The 16845-nt window shown below is 34.2% G+C and overlaps 7 protein-coding genes across 8 annotated transcripts in view; 5 read left to right on the forward strand and 2 right to left on the reverse strand.

Moving 5' to 3' along the window:
- The first annotated feature begins 134 nt into the window (after nt 1-134).
- On the forward strand, nt 135-1564 carry LOC129807584 (uncharacterized). Its single transcript, XM_055856960.1, has 3 exons — nt 135-331; nt 394-1021; nt 1087-1564. The coding sequence occupies exons 1-3, from the start codon at nt 233-235 to the stop codon at nt 1143-1145; spliced, it is 786 nt and encodes a 261-aa protein (XP_055712935.1). The 5' UTR covers nt 135-232; the 3' UTR covers nt 1146-1564.
- A 597-nt stretch (nt 1565-2161) lies between these two features.
- On the reverse strand, nt 2162-4021 carry LOC129807552 (DNA-dependent metalloprotease dvc-1). Of its 2 annotated transcripts, none has more exons than XM_055856907.1 (3): nt 3959-4021; nt 3584-3862; nt 2162-3518 (listed from the first exon to the last, which is right to left on the reverse strand). In XM_055856907.1, exons 1-3 carry the CDS (start codon nt 4019-4021, stop codon nt 2283-2285), a joined length of 1578 nt encoding a protein of 525 aa, XP_055712882.1. In that variant the 3' UTR covers nt 2162-2282. The 2 variants fall into 2 exon arrangements, with proteins under 2 accessions (XP_055712882.1, XP_055712881.1); XM_055856906.1 differs by having other exon boundaries at nt 3584-3889.
- Nucleotides 4022-4323: 302 nt separating this feature from the next.
- Nucleotides 4324-6659, forward strand: LOC129807543 (uncharacterized). The gene is made up of 4 exons (XM_055856890.1): nt 4324-4409; nt 4477-4594; nt 4657-5514; nt 5591-6659. The coding sequence occupies exons 1-4, from the start codon at nt 4324-4326 to the stop codon at nt 6641-6643; spliced, it is 2115 nt and encodes a 704-aa protein (XP_055712865.1). The 3' UTR covers nt 6644-6659.
- Nucleotides 6660-6924: 265 nt separating this feature from the next.
- Nucleotides 6925-9399, forward strand: LOC129807567 (protoheme IX farnesyltransferase, mitochondrial). Its single transcript, XM_055856936.1, has 3 exons — nt 6925-7482; nt 7560-8511; nt 9113-9399. Exons 1-3 carry the CDS (start codon nt 7378-7380, stop codon nt 9331-9333), a joined length of 1278 nt encoding a protein of 425 aa, XP_055712911.1. The 5' UTR covers nt 6925-7377; the 3' UTR covers nt 9334-9399.
- A 2453-nt stretch (nt 9400-11852) lies between these two features.
- Nucleotides 11853-13715, reverse strand: LOC129807579 (elongation factor Ts, mitochondrial). The gene is made up of 2 exons (XM_055856952.1): nt 13215-13715; nt 11853-13139 (listed from the first exon to the last, which is right to left on the reverse strand). Exons 1-2 carry the CDS (start codon nt 13623-13625, stop codon nt 12660-12662), a joined length of 891 nt encoding a protein of 296 aa, XP_055712927.1. The 5' UTR covers nt 13626-13715; the 3' UTR covers nt 11853-12659.
- A 22-nt stretch (nt 13716-13737) lies between these two features.
- Nucleotides 13738-14678, forward strand: LOC129807591 (U1 small nuclear ribonucleoprotein A). The gene is made up of 2 exons (XM_055856971.1): nt 13738-13881; nt 13989-14678. Exon 2 carries the CDS (start codon nt 14005-14007, stop codon nt 14659-14661), a length of 657 nt encoding a protein of 218 aa, XP_055712946.1. The 5' UTR covers nt 13738-13881; nt 13989-14004; the 3' UTR covers nt 14662-14678.
- Nucleotides 14679-15212: 534 nt separating this feature from the next.
- LOC129805243 (ras-related protein Ral-a) overlaps nt 15213-16845 on the forward strand; it is a 4935-nt gene continuing 3302 nt past the window's right edge. The window contains exons 1-4 of the mRNA XM_055853022.1: nt 15213-15284; nt 16089-16256; nt 16344-16679; nt 16740-16842. Of these exons, the coding sequence (XP_055708997.1) occupies nt 16104-16256; nt 16344-16679; nt 16740-16842 (592 nt within the window). The 5' untranslated portion in view covers nt 15213-15284; nt 16089-16103. The remainder of the gene's footprint in view (nt 15285-16088; nt 16257-16343; nt 16680-16739; nt 16843-16845) is intronic.

Below are 16845 nucleotides of genomic sequence, written 5' to 3' on the forward strand. Positions count from 1 at the left end.
ATTTTAATAAGAGAACAAAACTTAAACAATAAATTTATTTAAATGTGAAAATGGCCCGAAAAAAGGTGGTCATTTTTTAAAAGTATGCGGTTAAGTTGGCAGCCATGATGCCGTTAGATTTAAACCTGCATGCATGCATGCGGTGAAGATGTCAAATAAAAAATTACTTGGAGCAGGGTAAAAGGCGCGTCTACAAAATTTATTTTATATTCTCTATTATTTGCTCACAAATATGGCACAATGTGGATTTTGCGGAAAAAGTGTAGAAGAATCTTTTGCTCCGAATTTGAAGATAAAAAGCTTGCTTCAGTGTTTTAACAAAAAATACAATGTATGTTCCTAACCTAAATTTCGCTCTGTGTAACTACAAATATGCATTTCTTTTTGCAATAGGGTGGCTCATTGTGCAGAAAATGTTACTTGATGGCTACTAGTCGTCTGAAGATTGAAGATATAAAAAAGGGCAAAGAAAATCAATACAAAGATGCAGAGAGCGGACCCCAAAACACCAGTAAAAGACATGCAGATAACACTCCGGACTCTCATGAGGAAAGGGGTGATTCACTTGAAACGCATAGATGCTCCCAAGCTCCAAATATACTCTCACAACCTTCCCTAGAACTATTAAGAACAATATCAATACCGGCGCCTTTGGAGAGTCAACGAAATTCCAACATTTATTCCAGCAGTGAGGAAGCAAGCAGCAATAACACTCATCAATCTTTAGAAATTTGTACCCCAAGTGAAGAGCATGAACTACTCCGACGCAAAAGACGGCGTAACGAGGACGAAGGAGAGGTCGCAGTTGCGGTGGAAATTGCAAATGATGTAATTTCTGAAAACAGGCAGACTGTTGAACTTATTCATTTAGAAGACATTTCTGATAATGCTTCCCAGGACAGAAATTTAGAAGTTGAGGCTCTACCGCAAAATATCAACAGTAAAGGAACAATATCAATGATATCCCCATTACCAAAATATCGTCGATCTCGTGAATCGGATCTTCATATGTTGCGAAGAGGTATAAAATCGCAATTTCTTAATCAGATTAACTATATATTATAATATTTTTCTCTTTTTTTTTAGATCTAATCAACAGGAATATACCAAATGCCAATGAACTTTCACGATCTTCTGGTGGATAAGTTAATTTATTTATAATCACGATTGAAAATATTATGAAAAAACCTTAAAGTGACAAAAGAAATTAATGTACAAACGTAAATTAGAATTAGAGTATTGCGGTAGATTTTAGTGATTCAAGAAATTAAACGAAATAATAATTATAGGTCTGTGAATAAAGTGAAAACAAAATTTCAATTACATACTTATATTACAAGACCCGAAATAACAAAGGACAGATAGTAAATGGAGCGACCTCCTGACGTATAAGTAATTTAAATGTACTAAAAACTAAAGATTTTATTTCATTGTCATGTAATATTAAAAGAAGCTATATAAATCTTCAAAAAAAAAAAAAAAAAATGTTATGATGAAAATTTCAAAATGTTTAACTTAATTTAAATTTTCAACACTAAATAAAATAAATATATAAAAAAGTTCACTATTTTTGTTTTTAAGCAATGTATATCACCCACGTACGACAATTAAAAAAAATTAATTTATATTGTGAGGAATTGCCTCTTAAATGGTTAGGGGGGGGGGGGGTTAGGGGTAATGAATTATTTATGATATACCCTCCCCCCTTCGACCACAATGAGCCATTGTGCCTCCATAGCCCCAACTACCCGTTTTGGGGCGAAAATCGCAGAAAATTGACTTTGTCATTTTTACACTGAAGGCCTATACTTCGGGAGGGCAACACAAATGCATTTGTAAGACAAGGAAGACAAAGTCTTTAGAATATATTGAGAATGAGGGGAGCTGCAAATAACCACAATTTTATGGTGAGGCCCCTGATGCGTGAATGGGGTAGCTTCTAAGGTTGAAATAATCGTATCTACAATCAAGCCTTACTAGACACGCGCATCTTCTTGTTTCTGTGGATGGAGTCTCGACAATTCCACCAGGTTAAAAGTAGGCTTGCCGTGAGAGTGACTGACCAGGCGTGTGGCCTTGGAGTTTTATTGGAAGCCAAGAAGCAGAATTTCTTCTGTAAGCGGCTTGAAAATTCTGTTTTTTTTTTTATAAAAAACAAAACTACAGAAGAAAAATTTTTATTAAATTCAAATTTCATATAGTAAATTTACATTAAACTTGAATGGATTTCTTGGAAACTCAGCGAAAATATAATTTTATCTTTTAAATAAAATCTTTTTTTTTTAATGAGTATTTTCTTTTATCAAACACGTATCCAAATGATCATTAATTCTACTTTCTGGCAGGAACTTGTTGCATACAGGACAGGAAACCAGAGAATAGTTGGGAAGAGTAATCGCGTAATCAGAATTTTTTTTTACACCTGTACCATGCGAATCATTTCGACTACTGGAAGAAGTGCTCGTAAGAGACGAAATCTTGCGCCGTTTTGAGCTTGATTGTTCTGCACATTTTTGTCTGAGCTTAACGTGTTCAATGATTCCCAGGCATCCTTCCATATGACTGGACATTACATCTCGTGGTAGATAAAGCTCACACACAGGGCATGTAATCAAATCAGAGGACTTATCGATTTCTTCGTGGTTGGAGCAATTTCGTTGATTGAATTCATCCATTAAAGTGTCTTTCCCAAAAAGATCTTCTATCACGGATTCATCCAAAACAGTATTGATGGTCGTTAAATCTTCGTCGTCGAATTCATCATCAATAAGTTCAATTATATCACTGGAATCTTGGCTTGACTCTAATATTTCCTCCTTGATTTGATTTTGGCGCTCCAGAGGAGTAAGATGTTTACCATCAACTTCTAATGTATCATCAAGATTTATCACAGGAATTTTTACATTTTCAATGAAGACATCTTCGTCTATTTGATTCCAGTTCTGTGATGAATGTGCTTTTGAAGTTTTTTTATGTAATGACTGGTCCATTTGATTGGGACTTGTTTTGATTTCATTTGATTGGGACTTTTTTTGCCATGCATTTCGCACATTTGCCCTCACACTTTCAGAATCATCTTTCGGTTTTGGCGATTTTTGTGGAAAAGTTGGAAAAAAGGACCTAATATCCTTGTTTTCAAGTACATAAACTTTCTTCCCAGATGTTTTCTTTTGTGGCTTTTCAGGTTCGCCTATTTTTTCAAAGTATCCTCCACAAGATTGTTTATGACCCATCCACCAGTAGTCTGTAGGCCCAGGAGCACGATTACATGTTCGCTTCACATAGCCATAAAAAGGTCGCCGATGTTGGCAAATCCCATTACAGCGCCAGATGTGAGTCTTATATGCATTCACCTCATTATAGAAAGTATGGTAAACGGTAATATTTGTGCCAGTTATCTTGTTTATACTCCGCATGATACTAATGAAAGTTGGTCCATGTCCTCCATTGCCCTCTCGAATTCCTTGGACGAAACAGTATGCATGTATCATCTCGTGAAGAAGAGTTTCTATCAAATCCTATTATATTTTGCAAAAGAAATCAATTATAAAATTTTTACCATAAAGCCAAAAATTATAAAAACCTTTCTAGACCGTAATTTTAGCAGGGGTTCACTCAACCGGATTTTGCATTCTTTTCCAAATTTATTAGATCGTTGATAGCAAATTCCAGCGCAGCTGTACATTTTTTTGCTCCATTCAAGTGTCACACACTGTAGTTTGTTCTTGAAAAACCGTTCATCAAAGCGTTTGAAAAGTGACTGGACATCCGGCGTTGGGTCACGCAGTTCCCACTCCTCACTAACGAGGTTTTGTGTTGAGTTGAGATCAGCGCTGCGCACATTATTGGCTGCATCATAGTTCTGGAAAGTAGGAAAATGTTTAAAATCCTGCTTCTAATTAGAAAATATCTTAAATTTTTATTTTGCGAGAGTGGAAAATTAAAATAACATTTTTACCTGCTGTTGGTTTAATTGTCGATAAATTTTACGAGCTAATTCTGCATCAGATTGTAGATTCATTTTTAAATCGTGTCCTTGCTACAACTATACATGAAGAATTAAACAAGGAACTACTGGACCAGAACAAAACACAATCGCGGACGCCACCTTTGTATTTGAGGTTATGATGTGATGATTTACTGGAATTTATTCCAGTGACTTCCAGTTTCCTTTCATTTCCCATATGACTCCGCCATTAGTTTTGGGTTGACAGAATAGAAAAGTGAAAAGTTCCGTGTGGTAATTTTTTTAGAGATATTTTGGGAGATAAATGATAGTTTTTTCTCAATTTCAGTTTTATAAAGTAATCACTATTTTACGCTATGTCTAACAGTGTCCTTAATAATTGGAATTTACTTTTATTATTTGAGATTGGGATAGTCATCTTGATTATAACCTTAAAATTTAGGTAAAATACCGGTAGAAATTCACAAATTTTGTATTTTATTCTCATATCAAAATGATTTTTCTTGTAGAACTAAATTCCGCACTAGGGTTAATTGTTGGTTTTGCAACACAAATTCGATGGTGCGATATGAACAAAAAAATTCATGGATTTGTCCACAATGTGAACAGTATAATGGGTTTACTCCGGTATTTTTTTTTTACACATAAATTGGTCTTCAGTACTTAATACAATTCTAATATATTTGCAGGATGGTGACTACAATCAGGATATTCCAGCTCAGTATTGTGCAAAATTGAACAAAACACCAAAACGGAAGAATAAAAATTCCCCTGAGTCTTCATTTTTGTCTGCAACTGCTGGAAGCCCTTCATCGAATGGTTTGTGCAATTCATGTAACCGGAATCAGGAGCTGAAAGTACAGCAATTGGCATTGTTTACCCCCAAAAGTGAAAAAACGTATTTTGAAGAAGTTGAAGCGTTCCGTAAACATCTTGATGAGGCATATTTCTTATGCAAAGATTGCGAAAGTGTTGTCAAAAGGCAACTTACTAAAGTTAAAAGGAGAATATTGGGTCTACTGAATAAACCACTTACGCCAATGTCCAAGAAGCTTATTGCTAGCACTCCTACTAAAGTTACGCGCTGCAGTATTGCTGGTTACATTACGCTGGCACTGGCTATATTGAATGTTCTTAAAACATATCAGCGTTCTTCAAGACTTCAAGCATATATTATCACAAAACAATCTGATTTATGGATCAATTACACTAAGAGCATCATAAACTATACGACAGTAATTTTCGAATTTGTTATCATAATTGCAAATAACATCAAATCACGATTCTGGATTAGTGCCATGAATATTTGGGCTACAGTTGCAACCTACAGTTCATCATTAAATCCATTAAATATTAATAGTGAATTTAGTCACATTCTCACAGAAGATTTTATTATTCAATTCCTGGGAATAGCAATATCACTTTGGATCCTATATCAAAGTGATATTAGGAATCAGAATAAATCAGTTGTAATGTTATTGACTTGGAGCGCAAATTTTTTACATGGTTTTTTGGATGAAGATACTGTGCTCACCGATGTGTTATTTGTAAGTCTTTTTTTTTTGTCAAATCTATAATTAGGAAAAATTCCATTATATTTCTATTTATTAATCTCATTTTTAGATAATATTGTCTGCAGCCACTTTGGCTTCATCTCTTTGCCATTTAAATGGCGATTCAAAAAGTTTCCGAAATGACTTGAACAAAAGTTTCCACAGGATATATACAGATTTCAGTGATTCGGATGACTTGGAGGATAGTGATTCTATTGAAATAGACAGAAAAATTGGATTGTCACCCGTCAAAACAAAATATCCAATTCAAAATTTCATGAGTACAAGGGTGCAATTGAATTCATCGCTAAAAGATAAAAACTATGAGAGCATGGACGACACATTTTACACAATTAGAAGTTCAAATGCAAAGAATAATACTGAAGATTATCGCGGAAGTAGAAATAGTCTTTATTACTCACCTGAAAATCCACGTAGCATCCAAGGTCCTCATAAGTTTGGTGAATGTACTCTGAAACCAGCTGAATCTTTTGAAAATTTATCATTATTTAATGAGTCTCTGCGCAGCTTCGGGGATCGGAATCAACACATGATATTGAACTGTGCAAACAACTTTAAAAATGAGGAAGTTTATTCGGGTATTAAAAAACTGAGATTAAATGATTCAAATAACACCGAAAGTTCAAATCGTTCACCTGTTCATCTGATGCGAAAGTCTAATCGTCATCTGCAGCAATCTGATTTCACATTGTCATATGCAAAGAGGCTACCCCATCATTTGGTAACACATAAATCTTGGGTGGCCGGTGGATTTTGGAGTGGTTCACCCCAAATGATGTCTTACAACAGCAATCATATAATCAATCATATCAACTTAAAGGAAAATTTTCATCCAATTGAGTCTCGTTCATCTTCACAATCGTCAGGATTTGAATCTAGGCCAAATTCTGCCCATGACAATACAAAAACACATAATTCACGTGAAAGTTCTATTAGTGATGACGACGAAATAAGCTCTGCATTCTCTGATGAACAGTTTTCTGTAAAAAACCATAAGAATAATGCTGTTCCTTTAATAAATCAGCCACTTCCTATTTTTCCAATTAATTCAAACACAACAAAAAGTGTTATTCAACCATCGAGATTTATTAAAAATAAATAATTGTTTGAACTGTCAATGACTTGCTAAAATCTTTTTTTGGTGTTTTTCCTAATTTAAATGATAAAACATATTCCTGTGAAGTTGAAATTACATTGTAGCTCCTCTCTTGAAAAAAGTGGCTCAAAAATTGAAGATATGCAATTTAGATACTGCAAGATAGGAGGAAGTTAATCATGGCGAAAGCATTGCTTATTGTGAAGACCCACAGCTTAATTTTCCTTTTAATATCGTTTTTCTTCAATTTTCATTTCATGCATTTATTCAATTTTCAGTTTTTTTTTAGTCTAGACACAAAAATGGATTCGCAACGATTTTTCTTAGCTAAGACACACAGCGTTAACACTTGGAAGGGTCCTTAACGTGACACTTTTAGTTGTGTTCTACGTTCTACCGTTCTACGAAATGACGCAATTCCCTCTTATGTATTTTTATTTCGCCTCCAATAGGGGGCAAAAATCGCGTCGCGTTTGCGTGTATATATGTCAAAATTTGACATATTTGAAGGCATTTTTTTTATAATTATTTTCCAATTGATCTTTCTTATATAAACCACGCGTTTTTTTTTTAAGCAGAATACTGTCTGGCGTAGATTCAAAAGAAAGTTAAAATCCTTGCATAATTGAGTGGAAAAATAAAAATTGTGGGAAATTACTATGAGATAAAGTGTTATATAACACTATAATCAATTTAGATTTATCACCCAAGGAATTTTGGTAATCATGTGCTAAATGTGAATGGTTACCTGTGTTACCAAGATGAATATTTTCGTGATAAGATTCTCACATTTTATAAGACCTATTAAATTTACCTATTCTCAGAAGGCCTCAATTCTTAAATCTGTAAGATTGACAAATATATATATTCTTGTATATATAATGTCATTTATATAAATTATTTATTTATCTATATTTTACAGCATGCAACAAAGGTGAATCCGAATTTTGTGTTTTTTCACAATTTAAACGGAGCAAGGAGAACCGTGAAAAAAATTGATGATTCTATAGCTTTATCTGTAGGATCAGCAAAAGCTCCAATATTAATTTCTTTCGATGGAAAACTGCCACCTGCAGCAACTGGAAGTCTAGAGGAGGTGAAGGGGCTACAATCTGATTCATGGGCCAAGACACCGCTATCAGCTAACTTCCAACTTTACCTAAGATTATCCAAAATCCGCCTTACATCCCTTGTTGTAGTGACCTCGATGGCAGGCTATGCAATGGCACCAGCCTCCTTCGACTTAACAACATTTGCCCTATGTTCTGTGGGTACTGGTCTCCTTGCGGGTGCTTCTAATTCCATCAATCAGTTCTTCGAGGTGCCCTTTGATGCTCAAATGTCACGAACACGAAACCGAGTTCTAGTCAAGGGTATGCTGACACCACTCCATGCAGTATCTTTTGCTACAATTGCTGGAGTTGGTGGCTTTGCTATTCTCAATTTTGGAGTTAATGGAATCGCAGCGTTTCTGGGATTGTCCAATCTCATCCTATATACCTGCATCTATACACCAATGAAGCGTTACAGTATACTAAATACGTGGGTGGGTAGCGTTGTAGGTGCTATTCCACCTGTAATGGGATGGGTGGCATGCACAGGACATGTAGATACTGGAGCTTGGATACTCGCTGCACTTTTGTATGCCTGGCAGTTTCCTCATTTTAATGCGCTGTCATGGAACTTGAGACCCGATTACTCACGAGCTGGATATAGAATGATGGCTGTGACTGATCCTCAACTTTGTAGACGAGTAGCTTTGCGTTATACCATTGGTATCGCAGGGATCTCTTTGTTAGCACCGGCTCTTGGTGCCACTGATGCCTGGTTTGCACTGACGTCCTTACCCCTAAACGCATATTTCACTTTTTTAGGTAAGTTACACTATGATAAATTCTGACACTACTCCTTAGAGTCAAATTAAAAAAAAAAAAACAAATGAAACACAAAGGTTCATTTACAACACAATTTTTCATAATCTACAAATTTTAATATTATCATATAAACGTCTCGTTCGTCCGTGTCTGGTTGTTTTCAAAGCTTACAGTTAAATGGCATGGCTAAATATTGTCGGTTTAAAGAAGACTATTTACTTACTGTGCAAATTTTTAGGATAGAGGTTTAAAATTTGATAGATTATAATAATTTTCTTTCATTAATTACAACACAATTTAGTATATTTTCAACTTTTAAAACTATTTTATCATATTTGATATTTACTATTTTTTGTCATGAACTATCTCAGATACAAAATTAGGAGCACCCTGATAAAATTAGAAGAATGTTAAGTTGTTCAAATTAAATGCGAATATTTTATTGGCAATTAGACTTCTTTATAGTGCATATATTTAATAATATGAAATTACACAGTAACAAATGGGTAAAAGAAAACCAACCCAAATTTGAAAACTCTATTGAATGTTCAATAACACTAAATTTTATTTAATTTATTTTTTTTTTCCTTTTAAATTACAGCATGGAAATTTTACAAAAATTCAGATAGCAACAGTTCTCGAAAACTTTTTCGATTCTCCCTGCTTCATCTACCATTACTAATGGTACTATTCTTGTTGAGCAAGAAACGATGGATATTTATGGAGAAGGACGACTATATAAAGAATACTTCAAAAATGCCTGGAGTAGACACTTCGAGTCTTATCAATATTTTTCCGCTTAATGCATCGAAATCAGCGTGACATTGAAATGTTTATTATATATTATGTTCTGTGAATACATTAGTAAGTTATTTAATGTGTACTATAGCTTAATGATGTATTTATCTTGTTTTCGATATCTCTGATTTGGAAATATGATTTTTTAGAAGTCCAATAGCATATTACCCCCATAGATTTGTATATTTCAACAATTAGTTCGTCAATATGCCTCTTCTAAATCATTTCTTCTTTTACTGCTCCGTACGCTTAGGAACAATTTTTTCTGGACTTTATGCTGGAATATCATCAGTTATATGTCTCTACTTCTTAGGAATTGGTAACGTAAATGATATCAAGGAGTATATAATTAGACACGATGTGCTTAAAAAAGTCGAAGACAACATTTTTGTACATCAAATTGTGGATATGATTAATTCACATTTGAAAATGTTCCTGCAATTATCCATTGTTTTAATTTCACTACATTTATTCGCCTGTATTTTTTTGATAATCGGAGCTTTAAAGGTTTGTAATTTGTATATTTTCCTGTATTTTATTTCACACTAGCACGTTCATTTAAATTAAAATTTGTAAAATATCATGGATTAACCAAATTTCCAATACGCAAGAAAACGTGTGAACAATACCCAGAAATGCGTGAATTCTGAGTGTTAAAAAAACAGCGGCACACGGATAGTATTGGGATCCATTTATATTATGTATTTGCGTTATGTAATATGAAAAGGGCACTAAAACCTAAATAAATGTAAACATTAGAATGTGATGGACGAGATTCCCACACGTTGCCAATCCCAGTAAAATAATTAATATATTGTGATAAATTTGTATTTATAAGTGCCCAGGGGTAGAGGGTTAATCACTAGATCCTTTTCCCAACTTCCACAAAGCACACACATGTTTCTTACCAGCGTACCAGCCCTACGTGTTCATTCAGAGGGCAATTTACAAGTATAGGGGGAGGCTTTGAACTTTCGCACACAAAAATGATGTTCAAGTTCAGTGATTTTTTCTGACTACCATGCAAACCAAATGGATTCTTCAACTATGCCAAAAAAATGTCTTACTTATAAGGTTCATAATCCCACCAAACAAAATCCCAGGAAATCCTTAGATTTTCCTCCAGAGGAAAATGAAAATTTAATGGCGATTTGTCCGATAGATGAATCAAGTTTCTATTATCGCACACGATTCACGCCATCATTGAACACCCTATTTTCACCGTAAATTTTGCACCGGACACTAAAAGTTGCACATCATTGTTTAAAGGGAACTCTAATCTACTTGATTAAACCATTTTTATAAGGAATAAAACATTTTAATATCACTTTTTTGGAACTTTTCTGAGAGATGTTTTATTGACATTAAAAACCATTTTTTTGCTTGATTCTACGAGAATTTCACTCCGGAAACGGTTAAATCTGATGAATTCTTTCTTGAAAAGTCCAAATATCACCAAATTTACACGAATCAATAAGTTTTTAAAGCTAAAAATTGACTAAAACTCTGCAAGCGAGAAGACCACACAAGATTCCACCATTCCTCCACGGAGCCGGATATGCACAAAAACGTTTGAATGCGCATCATTGAAGATTTCGCTGTTTCTGCAGCTGCAGGAATCGGGATTTAGCACAGATATTGAGCTTCAGCAGGTGAACAGGCTAAAATTTTCACAAAACAGCTTCTCACGGACAATTTTTTTTGTTTGACTTGAAAAACAACACAAAAGTGAGGTTATGTCAAAGATTGTCAAAAACCAGTTGTAAACTGTATGAGCTTATTGCAGATGTGATTCTTTCATTGCACATTCAGTTTGTGCAAGCTTGAAAAATATTTTTATATCAAAGAAATGCAAAATTGCTTAATAATTACTCAACTGCAGCCTATTTGAGTCAAATTACTTCTTGTTTATCAACTTTACGATTTTTAAGTTTTCCTTTTTAGTGGTGGATCAAATTGGTAGATTACAATAGATGTGAATATGAGGGATCGCATCTAAAATGAAGTTTCTTGGAAAATGTGAGAGAAGCCATGTCTTCTATGTGCGATCGATGAATCTGAGTCAAGTTTGTGAATTTTGTTCCACCCACAAAAAGTGCCTGTTCAGCCTAAAAGATTTTTACATAAATCTGACTCCTAATAACCCTTCTACCCTCTGTGATAGTAGTTTTTCAGAAAAGTGATATTAATTCTGCACAATCGTATGAAATATTGCACAGCAAAATTACAGTTTTGGACCTGTTTTTATTTTTTGCTTCCTGAAACTAGGAAAAAAGGATTAGACTCTCAATTTTTTCAGGAAAGATGGGATTTAAGGTTAGCTATTACAATATATAGCCATATGTGAGATTCATAAAGGAATATGGGAGAAATATGAAGTGTCTGAAGGTAGCGTATGTGCGAACGATCAAAGCCTCCCCCTATTGGCTTGAGTTTAAAATGTTATTTTTAAATCTATACTTCGGGAGGATAACACATATGTCTTTGCCTATAAGATGACCCAGCGCTTGTAGACTTGCACCGAAAAGGAAACGCTGAAAATATTTTGAAAAAAACATTTAATACACTTGAGCTCAATTTAACAAAATATACCTAATATGAACAATTAATATTAAAGGTATATAGTGATGAAATTGCTTTGTGGTGCCTTGGGGGGTAAGTTCTATTCGCATGCACTCACCCCCGCCCCCCTATCTACACAAAGCAACCCTGGCTGGACCTCACATAAATGCCCGTAGGGCAAAAAAAAATTATTATAATCTTTTTGTGAAATCTTGAACTCCACAAAGCACACATATGTCTCTTACTAGCCCTACGTGTCCTTTAAGAGCACATTATTGATATTATTCTAATTGTGTACTTTTTTTAAGCTCAACAAATACCTAATTATGCCCTTTATAATTCTAAATATGGGCAAAGTTTTTGTATTCTTGATCATCCATATTATTGCAATGATTTTCCTCAAGAAGCAATTACCTTTGGGAGAACTTATAGCAACAACTTGTGCAGGTGGATTTTGTATTTGTAAGACTTTTTCTTTATTTTGTATTTTATTTTTTTTACTTATGTTTTTTTTTGTACATAGTATTCTATCTGTACATGTGGACTTCATCTGTGGCACTTTACCAGCAGATCGGCCTTATTCAGTCAGAGAAATATCGCTTACTCTACAAAAATTTATTTAGCAAGAACGTAGACAGCAATATTTTACAAGTGGATCCTGCTAAACATTTAAAAGGGAAAGAGGACTCAATAAGACCTTATGATAATAACACAAATATGCTCTTCAAAGATTTTATGTCTATTTATTCTAGGAAGAAAGAATAAATTTATGCTTGTAGTGTGAATTTTTAAGAATCACTCTCCTCGCCACATTCAAATCGTGTATAGTTTAACACTTGAAGACGAGATTCATCTAAGACTTCTCCCACAGTCTTGGAAGTATCTGCAATGTATTCTTGATAGATTAGAATATCTTCATTATCTGCATTCACGTTGGCTATATCTATGTTTTTCTTTCCTATTTTCTTTGGATTCATGCCCACAATATGTTGACATATTCTACGCTCTAACATGAGGTCTTGTGGTGTATCTATGCGACGAAATGCTACAATCGCACCAAATTTCCCAAAAGCAAAACCATCTCGATTTGATTGTGGAGGGTGAGCATAGCCTGAGAGAAAAATGCTCTTGTATTCACTCTTAAATCCAATTCCACGACGGAGAGTAGCATTCTCTCCTACGGTTCCTATCAAAATAGCTAGATGGTCAGTAAGAGTTTTACCATCTCTGGCTAAGAGAGTTTTTAATTCATCTCCAGAAAGATTTTTCTTAAAAAAAAAAAAAAAAAAAACAATAAAAAAAATAATGATTCAATTCCACTTTGATTACAATTATGAACTTACTTGTGATACATCTAAATCATTATTTATATTTTCCCGAATGTATTCCCAGCAAGTATTGGAAGATGCTGACAAAAAATCCTGAAACGTCCTATTTCGTGCTACAAAATCTGTCTCGCAATTTACTTCCAGCATGACTCCACAATTCTCTCTGACAAGAACACCTATGAGGCCCTGTTGAGTCTTTCGTCCTTCTAGTTTCTCTGCTTTTGACCATCCCATGGCTTGTGCCTGGTCATCGAGCCACTTTTCCGCCTCCACAATATTATTTTGATGTAAATCCAATGCTTTCTTGCAGTTAGATATTGTGTAGCCTGTTTTTCGTCTTAAAGTGGCAAGGGCATTGGAACTGCTATAAGCTCGTGCAGACACCTGAAAAACACTTCTCAATAGAATTCCACGGATTCCATGCATATTTTTTATAGCTTTTAAGTGATTTTGTTTGGTTCCTCTACTTTTCTTTTCACGGGCAAATTTTCACTATGCTGCTGAGATTGACGTCTTCTGTCAGAGAGGGAGGGAGCAAAATTCGCCGCGGAGTGTCATAAACATAACCAAAAAATAGAAGTAAAAAAAACGTTTAAGAAAAGACGCCGCACTTATCCTAAACAATTTGTGTTTTCATTATATAAATAAAATTACTCCAATTTCTATTGTTTTAATCAGTAAGGTGAGTGCTTATACACTTGAATTACCTATAATTTGTTAGATATATGATATATCCGCAGAGAAAAATGCCGAAGAATGTAAACAATATATCATAACCTATTTTTGCAGATTTGAAGTATATACAATGGATATTCGGCCAAATCACACAATTTACATTAATAATCTCAATGAAAAAGTAAAAAAAGAAGAGCTTAAGAAGTCTTTGTACGCCATATTCTCCCAATTTGGTCAGATTCTTGATATTGTGGCTATGACGACACTGAAAATGCGTGGACAAGCTTTTGTTATTTTTAAAGAAATCTCTAGCGCTACCAATGCTTTGCGTACAATGCAAGGTTTCCCGTTTTATGACAAACCCATGAGAATTCAATATTCCAAAACGGACAGTGATCTGGTAGCGAAAATGAAGGGGACTTTCAAGGAGAGACCGAAAAAAGTAAAACCCCCAAAACCTATATCATCAGAAGATAAGAAGGCTAAAAAAACAAAGAATGTTAATAATGCAGATGCTTCTGGAACAAATGCTTCTAGTACAACTGAACAGCCACCAAATCAAATTCTCTTCCTCACGAATCTGCCTGAAGAGACTAATGAGATGATGCTGTCAATGTTGTTTAATCAATTTCCTGGTTTTAAGGAGGTGCGATTGGTACCCAATCGCCATGACATTGCCTTTGTGGAGTTTGCCAGTGAACTTCAGAGCAGTGCTGCTAAGGAAGCGCTACAGGGCTTCAAAATCACTCCTACACATGCAATGAAGATATCTTTTGCAAAGAAATAAATTGTATACTAAGCTTATGTTTTTATTTTATCAAATTCATGATATCTATGCCCTCCTTATATCCATTGTATATCAAGTTCTTTGATTCATTATTTCGGATTTTAATTCTAAATGTCAATTATTTACATTGTTTAATCTTCGTTATTGTTATTAGCCTTATTAGCAGAAAAATGAAATTCAACAATAAATCAAGAGAATTAATTCCAAATTTATCACCAATACTCCAGTTTTTAAAGAAGATATTGTAAAAAATTAGACAATTATTTATATTTGCTAAGATTTGTTTTCATTTATACATTTTTATCGCAATATTCGTTTTTCTAATTTATTTAATTTTTTCTCAGAGTTGAAAAATGCTCTGCCTGCTATGTATGTATAATTGGATTTCCCCGTTCTCCAACTAATTTCCAGTCTGGTTTCCAGTTTCCAATTTGGAAAGTCCTAAAAGTTTTTAAATCTCGCCGTTCTTCGCTTTTTATTCAGCTTCGTGGGCAGTTGATGGAGAAAGGACTTGATATTTTAGTTTAAAGTTGAACTGGTAGATGGCACCTCCTTTGCAAAGCTTGTTTGCATGTGGCAACTCGATTAGTTTTTGACATTTTGTGTTCGTAGGGAAATCCAAGGTATCATTCTATTTTAATGTAAAAACTCCATCCGTAAATTTTAAACCACAGTAAAGGACAATAATTATTTATTATTTCTTTGCGAAGATACTGTAAGTGTTATAATATTACGAATTGCTGAGTGTCGTGTATATAGAAGTTGAAAAGTTGTGTGTCGGACAACGCCTCGAAATAGATGAAAATATGAAGCATTCCATTTCATTGTCAAATGTGTCCACCTTTTTCCATGGTGTTTTATTTGTTTGAAATAGCAATTATAATGTTGAAATTGGCAAATATACTTCACTTCTGCTCAAGCTACATAATGAAACTATCAATACATTATCATAAATAGGTTTTTATGACATGATTTCCCTACAGATTTTTGGTGATGTAGTAGTGGAGTTACTATACTATGTTAAAATCTAATGAATTTGACAGTGTAGTTATAATTTCATATAACAATGAATTACTCCGGCCATCTTTTTTTTTTTTTGAAAACCCCAGTCGCCATAATCAGTGATAAATTATGATTGGTTCCAAAGGTTCCAAACTAAGCTGTATAAAGTATTGTTTGTTTAATTTTGCAATCTTTTGAATTCGGGAATGATTCAAACAACAATAACTTTCTTACTCCAATATTATAGTTGAGAAAAATATCTTGAAATTATCCACTGGAACTTAATCTAATGATTATAATGCGAGGAGAAGCTTCAGTATATATATGTACACGTAATGCTCTATGGAACACAATCTTTTCTGGTTCATCAATTGAATATAACTTTAAACGCATTATTATATTGATTTTTCTTGCATATCCAACAGTGAGATATTTCAAGTATGTCCAAAAAACCAGCAAATGGTCCTGCACTCCATAAGGTGATTATGGTGGGTAGTGGAGGTGTTGGCAAATCAGCACTTACTCTTCAATTTATGTACGATGAGTTTGTGGAAGACTATGAGCCCACAAAGGCAGACAGTTATAGAAAAAAGGTACACATTTTCTATACACACTAATCTTTAATATACTGTGTTTTCAATGTACTAAAACGACTTTATTTTTCCTATATATATATATAGGTTGTGTTGGATGGAGAGGAAGTACAAATTGATATACTAGACACTGCCGGTCAGGAAGACTACGCTGCTATCCGGGATAATTATTTTCGCAGCGGAGAAGGATTTTTATGTGTCTTTTCAATAACAGACGATGAAAGTTTTCAAGCTACTCAAGAATTTCGAGAGCAAATACTTCGTGTTAAAAATGATGAGAGTATACCCTTCCTTCTTGTTGGAAATAAGTGTGATTTGAATGATAAACGCAAGGTTCCACTCACAGAATGCAAACTCAGAGCGCAGCAATGGGGTGTGCCCTATGTGGAGACTTCAGCCAAAACAAGGGAGAATGTGGATAAGGTAATACAGAACTTTTTAATTCACTATATAGAGAGTAATTTATTACAACAAAATTTTTAGGTGTTTTTTGATCTGATGCGTGAAATTCGGTCGCGAAAAACGGAAGACTCTAAAACAACTAGTGGGCGAGCCAAAGATAAATGCAAGAGGCGGAAACTAAAGTGTA

This window comes from Phlebotomus papatasi, chromosome 3 (genome assembly GCF_024763615.1).
Source record: "Phlebotomus papatasi isolate M1 chromosome 3, Ppap_2.1, whole genome shotgun sequence".
In the NCBI taxonomy this organism is placed as follows: Eukaryota; Metazoa; Arthropoda; class Insecta; order Diptera; family Psychodidae; genus Phlebotomus; species Phlebotomus papatasi.